This window comes from Coregonus lavaretus (assembly GCF_964263955.1).
Source record: "Coregonus lavaretus genome assembly, chromosome: 10".
Classification (NCBI taxonomy): domain Eukaryota; kingdom Metazoa; phylum Chordata; class Actinopteri; order Salmoniformes; family Salmonidae; genus Coregonus; species Coregonus lavaretus.
The window spans coordinates 55,337,981-55,357,405 of NC_139997.1; the positions used below are offsets into that span (position 1 = coordinate 55,337,981).

Here is a 19,425-nt window from a genome sequence, read left to right on the forward strand (position 1 = left end):
TTTAGAAGAATCGGCAGCACCTGGTCTCACCTAACACTACACTGAAATCAAGTGTCTGCTGTACGCAGATGACCTGGTGCTACAAATAATAAATTCTATTTGGACACAGTTCTATTAGAACACACCAAACATTACACGTATCTAGGACTAAATATCAGCAATACAGGTAGCTTTCACATGGCTGTGAATGAGCTGAGAGACAAAGCAAGAAGAGCATTCTATGCCCATTAAAAGGAATATTAAAATCGAAATTCCAATTAGAATCTGGCTCAAAATGTTCCATCAGTTATAGAACCAAATGCTCTATATGGTAGCGAAGTATGGGGTCCGCTCTCTAATACTGAATTTACCAAATGGGACAAACATCCAATCGAAATACTGCATGCAGAATTTTGCAAGACTGTATTGCAAGTGCAAAGAAAAACTCAAAATAACGCATGTAGAGCAAAATTGGGCCAATACCCCCTCCTTATTCAAATAGAAAAAAGAGCCATCAAATTTTACAACCATCTAAAACAAGTGACCCCAAAACATTCCATCACACAGCTCTACTATGTCAAGAGATGAAACAAGAGAAGAGTCCCCTCAGCCAGCTGGTTCTGAGGCTCAGTTCACTAAACAAAACCAACCTCATAGAGCCTCAGGACAGCACTCAGAAAATCTGGCCCAACCAAATCATCACAAAGCAAAAATAAAAATATATCACCTATTGGAAAGACACCACAAAAAAATCAAAGTAAACTTCAATGCTACTTGGCTCTAAACAGACAGTACATGGTGGCAGACTATCTGACCACTGTGACTGATAGAAAACTGAGGAAAACAATGACTAGGTACAGATTCAGTGAGCACAGTCTGGCTATGCCCCGGGGAGAGGTAGAGACAGAGCTGCATTTCCTACTACACTGTGAAAAATACTCAGACCTAAGAGAATCTTCCCAAAATTATCATTCAGTACAAAGAATTTGAAACTATAAAAGAGGAAAAAAAATCCAATATTTATTGGGTGAAATATTGGGCAGCCAAATATGTGTCCTCCTGCCACAACCTGAGGGACAGCCAGTGAAAAATGTAATGTAATGTCAATAATATTTCCTGTTTTGTTTTGGCTTTCATACCATGTAATGTGTCTTCTCAGTCATGTTGAGATTGGTCGACTACTATTGCTTTAATGTATTGTTATTCTCTTTAATATTGTTGTTGCTGTTAATGTTAATCCCATTTCCACTACTACTATTATTATTATTATTGCTGTTGGTCCCACCATTTTTGTTATATCTATACTTTGACATGTAAGTCATTTTACTTGCCATGTCAATAAAGTCTATTGAATTGAATTGAATTGAATTGAATTGAGAGAGAGGGAGAGGGAGAGGGAGAGGGAGAGAGAGAGAGAGAGAGAGAGAGAGAGAGGAGAGAGAGAGGAGGGAGAGAGAGAGAGAGAGAGAGAGAGAGAGAGAGAGAGAGAGAGAGAGAGAGAAGAAGAGAGAGAGAGAGAGAGAGAGAGAGAGAGAGAGAGAGAGAGAGAGAGAGAGAGAGAGAGAGAGAGAGAGAGAGAGAGAGAGAGAGAGAAGGTAAACAAGATAAAGGCAGGCTGGGGAGAGCGATAAAAGCAGCCTGCAGGAGGGTAATCTAATAGTCCTTCTTAAATCATGATGACTACTGCACCTCTCTCTCTCTCTCTCTCTCTCTCTCTCTCTCTCTCTCTCTCACTCGCTCTCTCTCTCTCTCTCTCACTCGCTCTCCCTCTCTCTCTCTCTCACTCGCTCTCTCTCTCTCTCTCTCTCTCTCTCTCTTCTCTCTCTCCCCGCTCTTTCTTTTCTCGCTCAGTCCATCTCATTCTGGCTGTTTCTGCAATCTGCGTTATTATGGACAATTCTAGGATTCTCACTGAATCCATTTTCCATCCTGTGAGTATGTGACCTATATTATATAAACTAACTGTAAGTCGCTCTGGATAAGAGCGTCTGCTAAATGACTAAAATGTAAAAAAAATGTACAATATTTTGCTCACCATGTATTTCTCTCTCCTCCACCCTCTATCACCCTCTCCTTCCTGTCTTCTATTTTACTCTACCTTGCAGCTCCAAACCCCCTCCCCCTGCCTAAATAGATGACTTGGCTCTCTTCCTAACAGAAGTTTGTGGAGCATATCGGGGTGTCTGAGTTGACAGGGGCTCGGCAGAACTGATTTTCTAAATATTTCCCCTCTCGTAGCTAATTCAGATGATGTTACTGCTATAAGAACATTTTCCATAAGGCAACCTCTGAAACCTCACCACCTGAGGAGAATATATCAACAATCAAACCCACAAAACCATGCCCTTATGATTAGCTTTTTCATTTTTTTCTTCAAAATAGGTCTTTACCTGCATCTTTCTACGCTTAACAGTCGTTATTCAGGAGGGCAGTTTTGACAGTTCTGCAGTCGGTGAGGTCTTGTTGTAACATTCTTTTATATACAGTACAGTGATACTGTAAGCTGATTCCAGGTCAGTAGTTCATATCCAGAGCTGGCCTATCAGGAGTGGTTATTTCATTTGGAGCTGGCAGGGCGCTTTTTACCAGGTTCTCCTGCTCCTGGCGAACGTCTCCCTCTGCTCCTCCTCACCGCGGCAGCTGGCCAGATCTTCATATGGCTCAATCCTATTTGCTATCAATTCAATTAGGCCACCCAGAGCCCGCCACTTTGTGCTCTGCATTTGTAATCACGGATGCTCCATTAGTGCTCTATAGGGTTAGTCTGGACCATGTGTCTCGCTGTGTTTTATGTAGTGATCTCTCTTAACTCTCCATGCTGTGTGTCCCTCTATAGGGACTGCGAGATCATCAAGACCTGCCTGACGTTTTCTGTTCCCATGGATGCAGAGATAGAGTTATGACTCAGTGCCTGGCCTGCTGAGGTATGAGCTCAGCCTCAGTGTTTAAGGGCAGGATGGATGGCTAGGAACCATAGCACTGCACAACTAGAGCTGTGGAGCTGTGGAGCTAGCTACCTCTCCTGGGTGAACAGAGCACACTGACTGAGGTGGTGGCGCTGGGCTTGGTGTGGATGGGAGGAGGGATATGGAGAGAGAGATGGGGGATGGGAGAGAGGGAACACAAAACATCAGGAGTATTCCCCATAGCCACTGCAGCAGCCAGGAGCCAGGAGGGCACAGGGGTTAGGTTGAACGTCAGAGCCAATTTGGAGGCAGACCCTGGCCATGTTCTCTGTGGAGAACAGCACTGTGTGTTCTCATCAGGCTCCATCCCCAGGTCATGTAATTACGACGGCATCCACAAGAGCGATTGTGTGCTATAATTAGGTAATTATTGTCTGTGTGTTTTCGATGAGTGGAGCTGTGGTTCTCACAGCTTAGAAGCAGGAGTCCCATTATAAGAGGAGGGATGCTGACACTTGTATTGTGCTGGAATACTCTGCAATATGCACTCCAATGACTGATGATTCTGAGATCACACTTACAGTACCAGTCAAAAGTTTGGACACACCTACTCATTCAAGGGTTTTTCTTTATTTTTACTATTTTCTACATTGTAGAATAATAGTGAACACATCAAAACTATAAAATAACACATATGGAATCATGTAGTAACCAAACAAGTGTTAAACAAATCAAAATATATTTTAAATTTGAGATTCTTCAAATAGCCACCCTTTGCCTTGATGACAGCTTTGCACACTCTTGGCATTCTCTCAACCAGCTTCATGAGGTAGTCACTTGGAATGCATTTCAATTAACAGGTGTGCCTTCTTAAAAGTTAATTTGTGGAATGTCTTTCCTTCTTAATGCGTTAAAAGACCAAGTCCATATTATGGCAAGAACAGCTCAAATAAGCAAAGAGAAACGACAGTCCATCATTACTTTAAGATATGGGTCAGTCAATCCGGAAAATTTCAAGAACTTTGAAAGTTTCTTCAAGTGCAGTCGCAAAAACCATCAAGCTCTATGATGAAACTGGCTCTCATGAGGACTGCCACAGGAATGGAAGACCCAGAGTTACCTCTGCTGCAGAGGATAAGTTCATTGGAGTTACCAGCCTCAGAAATTGCAGCCCAAATAAATGCTTCACAGAGTTCAAGTAACAGACACATCTCAGCATCAACTGTTCAGAGGGGACTGTGTGAATCAGGCCTTCATGGTCGAATTGCTGCAAAAAAAAACTCAAAAAATAAAGAAAAACCCTTGAATGAGTAGGTGTGTCCAAACTTTTGACTGGTAGTGTATGTGTGTGTACACAGTACACGCAAACATGAACACGCTCACAACTGCTCAGTCAGGAAGTGGTAGGCCACGCAAGCTCACAGAATGGGACTGCTGAGTGCTGAAGCTCGTAGCGTGTAAAAATCGTCTGTCCTCGGTTGCAACACTTGCTACTGAGTTCCAAACTACCTCTGGAAGCAATGTCAGCACAAGAACTGTTCGTCTGGAGCTTCATGGCCGAGCAGCCGCACACAAGCCTAAGATCACCATGCGCAATGCCAAGCGTCGGCTGGAGTGGTGTAAAGCTCGCCGCCATTGGACTCTGGAGCAGTGGAAACGCGTTCTCTGGAGTGATGAATCACGCTTCACCATCTGGCAGTCTGACGGACGAATCTGGGTTTGGCGGATGGCAGGAGAACGCTACCTGACCCAATGCATAGTGTCAACTGTAAAGTTGGGTGGAGGAGGAATAATGGCCTGGGGCTGTTTTAGTTCCAGTGAAGGGAAATCTTAACGCTACAGCATACAATGACATTCTAGACGATTCTGTGCTTCCAGCTTTATGGCAACAGTTTGGGGAAGGCCGTTTCCTGTTCCAGCATGACAATGCCCCCGTGCACAAAGCGAGGTCCATACAGAAATGGTTTGTCGAGATCGGTGTGGAAGAACATGTCATATATATTTCTCTCAACCCTCACCTCACCACTATAATACAGAGGCATTGGATTGGAATCGGGTTTGGTCGGTGGTATATTTGACAGAAAACAGGCCAATAGAGGCTTCAGTCAACAGACTGCTGCTTTGGTTGTATGTCCTGGAAGCAGAAGCTTTAATTAAAGCAGTCAGATTATTGATCTCAGTCTTGGCTTCCTCAAGGCTGTTTCCACCCCCTACAGTATCATTGCAGAATAAAATGGTCTCTCTGCAAGCCCCTTAGAACCCTGTGTGTGCGTGTGTGCGTGTGTGTGTGAGGATCAGGGCTTATGTGTTGTCACGCTAGTGTGTGCCTGCCTGTCTGTCTGGATACAGAATAATACATCTGCTCCCTCCTCCTTCCCAAGGACAGCAATGAGCTCTGCCTGTTAATGTCATCCATCAGAAGGCCTCTCTAATGCAGTCTCCCACTAATAGAGCACATCCCAGTGTGGTGATTCTGGAGAAAATCAATGCCTTTTTAATTCCCGCTTCCTGTTGCTTATACCCGTCAGTGCCCAAATAGAATTATCATAACAGTATGTTAAGACCCCATGACGGCAAAGACAGATTCTATACCATTTAGAGTGAATGTCAACCCAGATGATTCAGTGGCTGGTGAGGACTATCTCCTAATTAAAAGGATTACGGGGTTGAGGGGAATGGTTTGTCATGGTGCGGAGACAATTAGATTGGGAATATTCAACTGGTCATAAGTGGGGTGGATGGAACTTATTTTCATGGCCTGCATCAGTGACCTTCACCATTGGGGGATGTAGATAATGGCTGTGATTTATCCAGACCTAGCTGAAGGGCAGTGGGCTGTTAAAACATTCTCCTACAGCAGAGATTATTTAACATGTAGGGGCAGGATGGGTAGGGGGAGGTCTCTGACAGCCACACACCACCACCACCACCATGCCCAAACCCAACTAGGGGAAATTACAGCGTGGGCACACATACACAGAGACACAGGCAGACAGGCACACACACACACACACACACACACACACACTTTTTGGGGTAACAATTATCAGAAAGGATTTGAATGGTATCCTTTATATTGTATGTTTGTTGATCAACAAAGATAACATATGTGGCCACCATATCCCCCTGATATGAGGGTGCATCCGTACGCGCTGCCCCCGCATGTGCGCACACATCACTGTGATGCTGACGCAGGTCGACAGAGGCAAGCTGTCTGGGCGGAGCCAGTAACGCAATGCGCGAATGGAGCAGTGGCAACAGCAGGCTGGCAGTGAAGCACCCGGTGAGGTTTGGCGGCAGAGCGACACGTCGAGGTGAAACGGGGTGATCCAAGAGGAAACTGGCCCTGCGATGCAAGCAGACTGAGGCAAAATAAGAACCTGCTCACACACCCTGCTCTCCCTGCACTGATTTCTGGACTGCTTTATTGCGCCTCTGGCAATGGAGAGGAAATGCGCAGCTATTTTCTTGCTGTCCGTTTTATAGTTCGTTTTCTGACACTTTAATCTGAGCCTATTATTGCCTGACACCCAACGACACACCGAACGTCTCGAAAGGGACAGGCTCTTTCTTCCTATGATATTGAATCGAACGGTTATTTATTCGTTCAGGAGCAAACGGTGAGGTTTCTTCCTCTTTTCCACATTCTTATTTCTGGAAAGGGTCGAATCATGACGAACAGCGCGCAGCTTGCGCCGACCCTGTGCTGAAGCGATGTTTCAGGACCATGGATACTTGTTTCTCTGTTTCTGGCTTACAAAATAAGTGTCACAAATGGATGAAGAAATCGACACCCGCAAAATAAACAACAGCTTCCTCCGGGACCACAACTATGCAACTGAAGGTATTGTAATGATAGAGGCAGGGAGTGCGGCTCGAATCTTCAACCTTCTGGCCAGTAGCTCTGTGTGCCATCAACTGTTCCACAAAAGCATGCTCTATGGTACCCCTTAGATAGACCTAAGTACGTAACTTTAGCGCCTATTGACGATAGTATCTTCTCACTGGGGGAGTTTTGTTAAGAGCACCGACAAGTTAAAACGCATCTCTTGCGGTACGGTTTTGGAAACATAAGGAACGTAGGCCTACATCTTTCATATCATCGATAAATAATTTTCAAAAAAACAAAGGTTAAATTACTACACATGTTTATAGGGTTGGGGTTCCGACAAGGTCATATTTCCATGTTACAGAGCTTGTTTATGGAAAACATAGGAAGGAGGTGTACCTGTGGTAATGAGTTATCTGCGTCTCTGAACACCTGTCTTCAAATGGAAGACGGACGCCACAAACATGTTGTCACAGAAAAATACTGTCAGCTGCGACTGTGGTAAAATCGGTTAAAACAGTGTACATTTTTCATTTGTGAAATTATGTTTTATGTGATTTGGAGGTAGGGGGCTTTATGTTTCTAGAACCGTATCACAATTGAGAATTGATTAACGTTTAGATGGAGTATTTGGCTGTTTTGGCTGCCAGAGCCAATTCGCCTCTAAACAGAACACGTAAGGTCCTTGGGCTAGCTCTTTGGCAGAGTAGATAGCTACAGTATCTATCTATATTGAATGAATACATCGCTTTAAAGAGAATGTGAACCTGTGTTCCACCTGCGGCATGTGTAGGCTATCATCGGAATTGTTCTAATTTGGTATGCTACACAGTTTTGAGGGGGTGCGGCACATGACATTAGGAACAACAATGGTGTGTTACCATACTGAGTTGCATGGCTGCTGGAAGTTGTTTTGTGTGTGTGGGGGAGTTCTCCCGCTCTGCTGACGAGTATTTTTCTCTGCTCATACAGGAGTAATAAAGGCCTGGTAAACTAATGTTTTCAGATTATTTTTAATTTTTATATACATTAATTATTTTTTAATTGTGATTTTTCAATTTCCCGCGGAGTTGTCATGACTATGCTTGTCTGAAATGACAATAACATTTGGTCTATAGCCTAGGCTACTAGCCAGGCTACTGTACAGTCTCTTTCTCAGAAAAAATCCATTATGGAAGAACAAGTGTTAGGCTATATAGAATGAATGGCTGTCTTGCGTTAGCCTATAGTGTTGCATTATATATTGAGATGTTCAGATATTAGAGAATGCACAATGCAGTCACGGATATGTCAATTTCTGTGTATTCCGAATTAATCACTGAGGCTACGCACATCCCGATGCATGAGAAGCGGATCAGAGCAGACTCAGTGGGAGAATCTAAATTGCATTCTCCTCACTTCCTCTATCCTCGCCTCCTTCTCAAAACCCATTGGATGAGAAACAAGAGGTTCCTCCCCTTAGCCAAGATAATCCATCCACCTGACAGGTGTGCCATATCAAGAAGCTAATTAAACAGCATGATCATTACACAGGTGCACCTTGTGCTGGGGACAATAAAAGGCCACTTTAAAAGGTGCAGTTTTGTCACAAAACGTAATGCCACATTGCCAGAGAATGTAATGTTCATTTCTCTACCATAAGTTCATTTCTCTACCAACATCGTTTTAGAGAATTTGGTGGTACATCCAACCGGCCTCACAACCACAGACCACGTGTAACCACGCCAGCCCAGGACCCCCACATCCGGCCTCTTCACCTGTGGGGTTGTCTGAGGGGGGGGGGGGGGGGGGGGTGCTGAGGAGCATTTCTGTCTGTAATAAAGTCATTTTGTGGGGAAAAACTCATTCTGATTGGCTGGGCCTGGCTCCCCAGTGGGTGGGCCTAGCTGTCAAGCTGCCAGTATGAAAATGTATGCACTAACTGTAAGTCGCTCTGGATAAGAGCGTCTGCTAAATGACTAAAATGTAAAAAATGTGGGCCTATGCCCTCCAATGCCCACCCATGCCTGCCCCCCTGCTCAGTCATGTGAAATCCATATAATTTTTTCTAATAAAAATATAATACTAAATTCAACATCCTATAGGTTGGTTGTAAATGTAAAGGACACTCACAGTTATAGAAAATTCAACCTGCTTTCCCTATGGTTGGTTATGCTGAATGGTTTAGAGTCTGTGCTGTAGCCTATAGCAGTGGAATAAAGCATTGGGGTTGCTGGTGTCAGAGTACTGCAGGATGCAACAAAGTATTTGAAAATACAAGATGAGATAACCAGATTTTTTGCTATTCAGAATTAAAGATGAGTTCTCTATGCATTTTGTCTGTTTTATGTCAATCCTGAAATATGCAAGATAACAACACTAAGCAAAGCCACAAAGAGGATTCTGCTCTTCTTCATTTTGATTTTCATCTTGCACATGGCTTTGATTTATTGATTCAGGGCTATATCAAGAGTTAGGCAACAGTAAGCAGAGAAATCATGTTGAGCCCAGCCCCCTCTGTTATCTAAAGCTAAATATGGATGGATGGATGAGGGGTTGGGCAGTGAGAGGAGAGAGAGAGCTGAAATAACCATATAGGATTAAGCTGAACCACCAGATAGGCAGATGCCACTGGCTTCAGACAAATGCAACACATAAGACAAGCTTAACTCTCATTTCTCTCTCCCATTCTCTCACAACAAAGCCAGCCAGGACCAAAACATTTTCTCTATCTTTAATCACCCTCACCTCTTTATACTGAAAGTGTTGTTGCATTGTCTTAGAGGGAAGCGTACCCTGCTCATTTCACTTTATGGGTAACTGTAAGATCTATACTGTAGTGTTCTGCAGTCTTTTAGTGCTGCATATCCTGGAGGGAATGGAAGGTTTTTACAGAAACATAGATGTTACAGGCTCTTACGGCTCTCTAGTTTCTCCTCTATGTATGAAGGTACTGAGGTGAAGACAGGAGCCTCGGGTGAAAGTGAGCAGCAGGAGTAAAATAATATTTTTTATTCAGGTTAATCTGAATTCTTATAAAAAATGTTATTACAGGCAAATTCTCAATCAAGAAATGCTAGATATTCGTTTTCAATAATGGGTTTCACCCAATATGTTGTTCATATTCATATTAGCCTACCTACCTTTACATGAATATATTTTCACTTTTTTTGCGATTCCCCCCCCCCCCAAAAGTGTAGAGTCAATTGACAAATTGTGAAGTGATTTTCCTCATATTATTGTCTCTTAATACTCCTCACAATCTAATTGGGAATAATGAGTAAATCATACAATTTCTGAGGCAACACATTGTAGACAAATTACGTTCTCCCCTCCCCCACCTCTCCTCCCTAAAAGCACATTACTACTATTGCCGTCTCTAGCACCTTCTCAAGGGCATGAGGGCTGGAGGGGGGCTGAAGGCTGCCAGTAACCCCCCTCTCCCCTCCTCCATCCCTAAGAGCCCATGTTAAGCCTGTTTCCGAGTGAACGACCCTGCCTCACCCACTGACCTACAGACTACCAAACCCTTGCCCCCCACCCCCCTCCACCTACTCACCAGGAGCTTAGCACCCCCCCCCCCCCCCCTTTCTCCCCAAAGACCACAGTGTAAATAATTCAGGTACCATCCTCTCTCATCCATCAGAAGAATATTTACAACCCCCCTCCTCCCTCCTCCCAATCTGCTGTCTGTGGCTGTGTCCTATTATAAGGTCGGCCTGCATTTGTATGGGAGGGAAAGGAGAGGATCTCAAGGCCACCAGACTGCTGTCTCCATCTTACCATTACTACTAAAACACATGGCATACATAACCTCTATACCTCTATAAAGACAGCTCATGTCATCTCAGTCTATTTTTTTATTTTATTTTATTTATTTCACCTTTATTTAACCAGGTAAGCCAGTTGAGAACAAGTTCTCATTTACAACTGCGATCTGGCCAAGATAAAGCAAAGCAGTGCGAAAAAAACAACAACACAGAGTTACATATGGGGTAAACAAAACATAAAGTCAAAAATACAACAGAAAATATATATACAGTGTGTGCGAATGTAGTAAGTTATGGAGGTAAGGCAATAAATAGGCCATAGTGCAAAATAGTTACAATTTCGTATTATGATGAAGTAGTTGACATGAAATAGGTGTATGGGGTACATTTCCTGCCTTAAGTATTGAATTCAAAATACAAACATTCGTAAACATGAAAAATTAAGTTATATTTTTGAGGAAAAGTGAAATAATGCAAGATGAGATAAAAAATAAACAAATTGAAAGTAAAATGCAAGCAAATAATGTTAAAGCAATAGCAAATGATTTGAAAACTAATGCAAAAATAGTTTTCAGTTCAAATTTTCCAACAACCAACTGTTGAATCTATTTCACCTATGCTCTTGCCTGCAGTTCACAGGAGGCTGGTGAGGGGAGGACGGCTCATAATAATGGCTGGAATGGAGTGAATGGAATGGTATTAAAACATATTAAAACATATGGAAACCATGTGTTTGATACCATTCCATTAATTCCATTCCAGCCATTATATTGAGCCCGTCCTCCCCAATTAAGGTGCCACCAGCCAGCTGTGCTTCAGTTACTACCTTTGGTTAGGTTACTCAGATCTTTTCTTTCTCTGTCTGTCTCTTTGCTTTCAATGGCAGTTTTATTTGATTGTGGGATTTGGAAAACAAATTCTGTGAAGGCGGGGTTTAGAGGGAGGAGTAGATAATACGTCTCTATAGGCCCACTAGTTTTGGAGTGACGGTTCATCCTAACCCAATCAATGAGCAGGATAGACAGAGGAGGGTGTCTTTTTTCTATTGGCTAGTCAATAGCACAAAGATTATGCTGTGTGCAGCCGAAACCACCTCTGAATACTCTCTCTGCTGAACACAGTGAACATTAGCTGGATATAGGGGCAACAAGGGAAAAGCATTAACCGACTTGCCCAATAAATGTCTCTAGCTTCAATAGCCAGCTAGTCCAGAATGTTTTGCTAGGGGTAATTCAGTTACATACATTATTGTATGACTGGTTTGACCGTATGCTTTCCATAAACCAAGTAATTATTTTGACCGTAAAGGGCGTAATGTGATTTCAATCTCATGATGAATGTCTCCAGCTAGATAAATAGCTAGCTAAGTGGTGGTTACACGAGTCCATGGCCTAAATACAATGATGTAGCTAGCTAGCTAAATGGAGACATTCGTCATGGGTCTAAAATCACAATGGCCTATTCGGACGTGACAATCACTTGGTTTACTAAAAACATATGGACAAACCTTTCACTACGGCTGGCAGTGGCTAGCTACAGGCATGTAGAGTCTGGCGATTCATTCCATTTGGCTAACTAGTCAGACAACTAAGCAAGCCAACTAAGCTAACATACTTAAAAATCGTCACGTGTCAATAAAGAATGGATATTAGAAGCATATCTATATAATACCTGTCATAACAAACCATGTAACTAGTTAGGTAAACATATTAATTAAATATATAGTAATTGAAATAGAAAACTGAAAACTATTTTTGCATTAGTTTTCAAATAATTTATTATTGCTTTTAAATTCGAGTTTTGCTCTCAATTTAAAATAATTTGCTTGCAAGTTTTTTTGTTTTGATTTTGATTTTTACATCCTTTCACTTTTTTTTTGACATTTTCAACTTTATTTTTCATGTTTAAGATTTATTTTATTTTGAATTTAATACTTAAGGTGTGAAATTTACCCCATGTAGATGACTGTCATCTACTCTGTTTGTTGTGTCTGGGAGGTTGTCTAGAGTAATGGCGGTTGATAGAGCATGGGAGGTTGATAGAGCATGGCGTTTGCAACGCCAGGGTTGTGGGTTCGATTCCCACGGGGGGCCAGTATATAAAAAAAATAAAAAAAATAATTTTTAAAATATATATATGTATTCACTAACTGTAAATCGCTCTGGATAAGAGCGTCTGCTAAATGACTAAAATGTAAATGTAAAATGTAATGGGAGATGCGGATAGGTGCAGACAACTGGGTATTTTAAGAGTCTAAAGCTTTGAATCACAACAACAATGCTATTCATCCCCAGATGTTTCAGATGCACTGTTACCTTAGGGGGAATATAATTGACTTGGAGATAAATGACCTTTTTGGAGTGCACTGTCCATGGAAGTTAGAGCAGGGAATATGTCGTTAGGAATCAGGAGAAACCCGTAGAAATGGCCAGGGGGGTAAACTGTTCTCCTTATGATGGTCTGATGCTACTTGTTTGACATTCAGATAAATAATTAATGACTCATCATTTTTTAAAATATATTTTAATGCATGTTAGGTTTCCCTCTGCCTGTTACTACTGTGGTAGCCACTGTTAGCATCCTCCACTAGAAGAAAAGACAAAACGTAGACTGTGCACTTTAACCTATTGTATGATACCGTGAGAGGAGCATCATGTATCTTCCTATCACCATTTTAGTCCCCAATCCCCTCACTTCTGCTTTGCTCTTTGGGGTCTAGGCTGGGATACTGTAAAGCACTTTGTGCTGATGTAAAAAAAAAAGGCATTATAAAATCTATTTGATAGAATTTGAAGAGAAAATAAGAAAAACCCTCTTATTGTGTTATTATGACTGATGACCAGAGCAGTAATTAGATCAGGACATTAGAGCAGAGGTAACATAACGTCCAAGGTCCTCTATCTATGTTGTCTCTCGGAGAGGGAACGCTACAGTACCACTGGGATCTCTTTTCCCTCAGCAAACCTTTGGGAGAGAGGATCTTCCTTCTGAGAGATGGGGCTTGAATTTGAATGGTGTGGATTAGTCCTGAGTGAATGCACGCAATGGGTGATGTGTGTGTGAGTGAGGCGGTGTCACGTGGTGATTGTGCCCTCTCTAATCAGATCTCAGCCTCTTAGAGGGCTCATCCTCTCCCCTCCCATTCGGCTCCCTCCCTGCACACTGACAGGGACAGAGATTCATGGACCTCCCAATTCTCACAAAATGGATACGGGCGGGAGGTGGAAGAGGGAGGAAGACGGGCTACTGTACAGTACATTCGGAAAGTATTGAATCATTTTTTTATCATCAATCTACATACAATACCCCATAACGAAAACAGGCTTTTAGAAATGTTTGCACATTTATACAAAATAAACACAGAAATACCTTATTTAAATTATTCAGATCCTTTGCTATGAGACTGGAAATTGAGCTCAGGTGCATCCTGTTTCCATAGATCATCCTTGAGATGTTTTTACAACTTGATTGGGGTCCACCTGTGGTAAATTCAATTGATTGGACAGGATTTGGAAAGGCACACACCTGTCTATAGAAGGTCCCACAGTTTACAGTGCATGTCAGAGCAACAACCAAGCCATGAGATCGAAGGAATTGTCCGTAGAGCTCAGAGACAGAATTGTGTCGAGGCACAGATCTGGGGAAGGAGACCAAAAACATTATGCAGCATTGAAGGTCCCCAAGAACACAGTGGCCCCCATCATTCTTAAATGGAAGAAGTTTGGATGTCACGCCCTGGCTCTGGGGACACTGTTATGTTGAGCCAGGGTGTGTAGATCTATGTGTTGTTTTCTATGTCGGGAGTCTAGGTATGGTATTTCTGTGTTGGCCAGAGTGGTTCCCAATCAGAGGCAACGAGTGTCAGCTGTGGCTGGTTGTCTCTGATTGGGAGCCATACTTATAGAGGCTGTTTTCCCACATCAGTTGTGGGATCTTGTTTCGAGGTGGTTTGTGTTAGACTGTGAACTGTCACGTTATCGTTTTGTTTATTTTGTCGTAATATCGCTAAATAAAGAGTATGTTTGCCTGCAACGCTGCGCCTTGGTCCTCCTCTCTTACCGACGATCGTGACATTGGAACCACCAAGACTCTTCCTAGAGCTGGCCGCCCGGCCAAACTGAGCAATCAGGGGAGAAGGGCCTTGGTCAGGGAGGTGACCAAAAACCTGATGGTCACTGACAGAGCTCCAGAGTTCCTCTGTGGAGATGGGAGAACCTTCCAGAAGGACAACCATCTCTGCAGCACTCCACCAATCCGGCCTTTATGGTAGAGTGGCCAGACGGAAGCCACTCCTCAGTAAAAGGCATATGACAGCCCGCTTGGAGTTTGCCAAAAGGCACCTAAAGGACTCTCAGACCATGAGAAACAAGATCCTGGCACAATCCCTATGGTGAAGCATGGCGGTGGCAGCATCATGCTGTAGGGATGTTTTTCAGCGGCAGGGACTGGGAGTCTAGTCCTGATCAAGGGAAAGATGAACGGAGCAAAGTACAGAGAGATCCTTGATGAAAACCTTCTCCAGAGCGCTCAGGACCTCGGACTGGGGCGAAGGTTCACCTTCCAACGGGACAACGACCCAGCCAAGACAACGCAGGAGTGGCTTCGGGACAAAGTCTGAGAGAATGCCAAGAGTGTGCAAAGCTGTCATCAAGGCAAAGGATGGCTATATGAAGAATCTCAAATATAAAATATATTTTGATTTGTTTAACACTTTTCTTGTTACTACATGATTCCATATGTGTTATTTATAGTTTTGATGTCTTCACTAGTATTCTACAATGTAGAAAATAGTAAAAATAAAGAAAAACCCTTGAATGAGTAGGTGTTCTAAAACTTTTGACCGGTAGTGTAGATTGATGGGTAAAAACAATTTCATCAATTTTAGAATAAGGCTGTAACGTAACAGAATGTGGATAAAGTGAAGGGGTATGAATACTTTCCGAATGCACTGTAGCTTTGAGCATATTGCTGGCCGTTCGAAAACGGCATAGGCTAAGGAATCTGTGCTTGGAAACCTTTAGCACAACCCCATCAATCACCACCTGAGACAACTCTGTGACTATAATTCGTTTTAAATTATGCCATGAATAAATTTGACATTATTATACAGGTTGATAGTGTTACTAAGCTAAATAAGGACAAATATGTCTTACTCGGTTAGGATAAGGCCACGCAAAAGGTACATCAGACTAAGGATAAAGAACTAACTGAAATTGCCCTTCACACTCAACTACTCAAGTTGAGAGGCCTCTGTTTATGCCCTGTCAACAGATCCTACAAACCACTCTCAGGAAGTATGTTAACTCCCTGAGTGACGGCTTTACAAGCAAAGTAGATGCACCAAACCAAAGAGGAGAACGTTCCCAAAGTCCATAAACCCTAGAGTGTGTTCCTTTATATAATCTGACTTTGGTTTACTTTGATTGGGTTCATGGTTTATGATGAGCAAATACATCTGGGTTTTAGAACCTGATGGTGTCATGAGCCTCTCACTCCACCGGGTTACCACCTTATTTTCTTCCACTCTGCTCACCACTCTCTCTACTCAGCCTAACTAGCTCCACCTGTCCCTGCTCTGCTCTGCTCTAATTACTCTGCCAGCTGCGCTGCATTACCCACTACCTCTCCCAGTATTTAAGGCCCTGTCTTTCAGCTCTCCGGTGTCAGATCGTCTGCAAAGCTCACACCCGGAACCTGTTTGCTCGCGCTTCTGGCTCACCCTGGTTTTGTGACCCCGGACCTGCCTGATTTTTGGATACTCGTCTGCCCCAGGAGATCCAGACCTGCTTCTGCCATTACGACTCCTGACTACTCTTCAATCCCGGTAACTCTGACCAGCCTTCTGCCTTGCTACTACGTATTTTGGATTTCCCTTGAACTGTACTGCTGCCTTGTTTCATTCCGCCCTGTTGTGTCTGTGTCTCCCCCCCCCCAGGACTTCTGGACCACCCACCACCGGCTTCATAGGACGCATCGCTGCCACTGGGGGGGGCACAGACCCAGCACATTGGACGGGATCCCTGTTACCCCTGGAGCCTTCATTCACTCCCTACTTCCCTTTTCCCTTAAGTTTAATAAACTTTCTGGTGTGACGCAATTGTGGTCCTCTGGTCGTCTGTCTGAACCGTGACAGTACGATCTGACCATTATGGACTCAGCGCACACTTTCCCCGACATGGAAACCGATGAGCATGAGCAGCAGTTCCAGCAGCAGCAACAACAACTCGCCATGATCATTCAACTCCTCACCAACCTGACCCCAGCCAGTCTGCCCACCAGCCCTGCCCCCGAGTTACCTGCCCCGGTCATTGCAGCCGCTGCTCCGGAACCCAAGATTGGAAACCCCGAGCGGTTCAACGGCGATTCAACCCAGGTCCGGCCATTCCTGACTAGCTGCCGACTTCAGTTCTCCTTGCAGCCAAGGACCTTCGCCACGGAGGGGGCTAAAGTTGGGTATGCCATCACTCACCTGACGGGCCGAGCTCGACTCTGGGGAACAGCAGAGTTCGAACGTCAAACCCCCGCATGTGCAACCTTCGACCTGTTTGCTGAGGAGATGCTGAAGGTGTTTGACCTGGATTCACCAACCGCAGAGGCGTCTCGTGAACTGTTCAGTATTCGACAAGGCAGACGTACAGTCGCAGACCATTCCATCGACTTCCGAACCCTGGCTAGACGAAGTTCTTGGAACACACCATCGTTGGTGGACGCGTTCTTCCATAGTTTGGCTGACTATATCAAGGACGAGTTGGTCTCCCATGAACTGCCTTCCACTCTTGATGAAGCCATCGCACTAACTGTCAGGATCGACAGAAGGATACAGACCCGTCGTCGTGAGAGGGGGCGCCAAGGTCCACCTACTACCGGCATTCGGAGAGATCCGACTGGGCTCCTGTCATCTACTGCCACTCACCCAGGTCAGCTTGATCAGTCTGAGCCTATGGAGATTGGGCGAGCCTCTCTCACTCCTGCAGAGCGCCAGCGACGCTTCACCTCAAACCTCTGCCTCTATTGTGGAGGTGATGGACATCATGTGGTAACCTGCCCTTTAAAGGGCCGAAGCTCACCGGGCATAGGGGGAGTCCGGTTGAGTTCAATGACCATCCAGTCCTCCGACCGCAAACCCCTGCTGCAAGTTCACCTCCGCCTCTCTGACTCAACTCACACCCTGGCTGCTCTGGTGGATTCTGGCGCCGAAGCCAACATAATGGACATCAAGCTGGCACGCCAACTGGGACTGGAGAACCTCCGTTTGACACCTCCTATTCCTGCCCGGGCACTGGACGGACACTTACTCGGATCGGTCACTCATGTCACGGCCCCGGTCTCGATGGGTCTGTCCGGAAACCATCAAGAAACTATCCAGTTTCACCTGCTCCCCTCTCCAGGCCAACCCCTCATCCTGGGTTACCCATGGCTCCGCCGGCACAACCCTCAGCTCGACTGGGTGACCGGGGTGATCAGGGAGTGGGGAGAGGACTGCCACCGAACCTGCCTGCTTGCTGCCGCACTACCCCCTCGGCCAGTACCTACTAACTCCGCTCCTGACCTCTCCAATGTCCCAGAATGCTACCATGGTCTCAGAGAGGTGTTTGACAAAGCAAGAGCCACATCTCTGCCCCCTCACCGACCGTACGACTGTGCCATCGACCTCCTCCCTGGAACAGCCCCTCCTAAGGGTCGTCTTTATTCGTTGTCTGCTCCTGAAAGAAAGTCCATGGAGGACTACATCAATGGCTCTCTGTCCGCAGGATTAATCCGTTCATCTTCATCTCCTGCTGGTGCTGGCTTCTTCTTTGTGGGGAAGAAGGACGGATCTCTTCGCCCCTGCATCGACTACAGGGGACTCAACGACATCACAGTGAAAAACCGTTACCCTCTGCCTCTGCTCACCTCTGCTTTTGAGTTGCTCCAGGGAGCCACTGTTTTTACCAAGTTGGATCTCAGAAACGCTTACCACCTAGTGCGGATCCGGGAGGGAGATGAATGGAAAACCGCATTCAATACACCAACAGGCCACTACGAGTATCTGGGTATGCCTTTTGGCCTCACCAATGCTCCTGCTGTGTTCCAGGCTCTAGTGAATGATGTACTGCGGGACATGTTAAACAAGTTTGTCTTCGTTTACCTGGATGACATCTTAATCTACTCCAGAAACCTGTCTGAACACACCCGCCATGTCCAGCAAGTCCTTCATCGTCTTCTGGAGAATTCCCTCTACGCCAAGGCAGAGAAATGTGAGTTTCACGTCAAGACAGTGGCCTTCCTGGGGTACATAGTGGCAGAGGGAAGTATCCAAATGGATCCTGCCAAAGTATCAGCAGTCACTTCATGGCCAGTTCCGGAGAACAGAAAGAAGCTGCAACAGTTTCTGGGGTTTGCTAACTTCTATAGAAAGTTTATCCGGAACTACAGTACCGTTGCTGCCCCTCTCACTGCTCTAACCAGCACCAAGCAACCCTTCACCTGGACCCCAGCAGCCGACAAAGCCTTCAGTACCCTCAAGGTGAGGTTCACCTCCGCTCCCATCCTCCAGATGCCTGATGTGGACCGGCAATTCATTGTGGAGGTGGACGCCTCGGATGTGGGAGTTGGTGCTGTGATTTCTCAGTGGGCTGCGGAGGATAGGAAGCTCCATCCCTGTGCCTTTTTCTCACGTCGGTTGTCCCCCTCTGAGTGCAATTACGACATAGGGAACCGTGAGCTGCTGGCTGTGAAGCTTGCCTTGGAGGAGTGGCGTCACTGGCTGGAGGGGTCCACCATTCCATTTCTCGTTTGGACCGATCATAAGAACTTGGAGTACATCCGCACGGCCAAACGGTTGAACTCCAGGCAGTCCCGCTGGGCCCTGTTCTTCACCAGGTTTAATTTCACTCTGTCATACCGGCCTGGATCACGCAACACCAAGCCAGACGCCCTCTCCCGTCAATTCCAGAAGGATGACACCCCCTCCAAGGACCCT

The 19,425-nt window shown here is 44.9% G+C and overlaps 1 protein-coding gene across 2 annotated transcripts in view; it reads left to right on the plus strand.

The window, feature by feature from the left end:
• Positions 1-19,425, plus strand: part of ppp2r2bb (protein phosphatase 2, regulatory subunit B, beta b) — a 93,682-nt gene that overhangs the window by 29,583 nt on the left and 44,674 nt on the right. Inside the window, exon 1 of one of the 2 annotated variants that reach the window (XM_084170981.1) lies at positions 6,106-6,729. The exons of the other annotated variant lie outside the window; for it this stretch is intronic. Coding sequence (XP_084027107.1) covers positions 6,660-6,729 — 70 coding nt within the window. The 5' untranslated portion in view covers positions 6,106-6,659. Of the gene's footprint in view, positions 1-6,105; positions 6,730-19,425 lie in introns of those variants that run through there. 2 annotated transcript variants of the gene reach the window in all.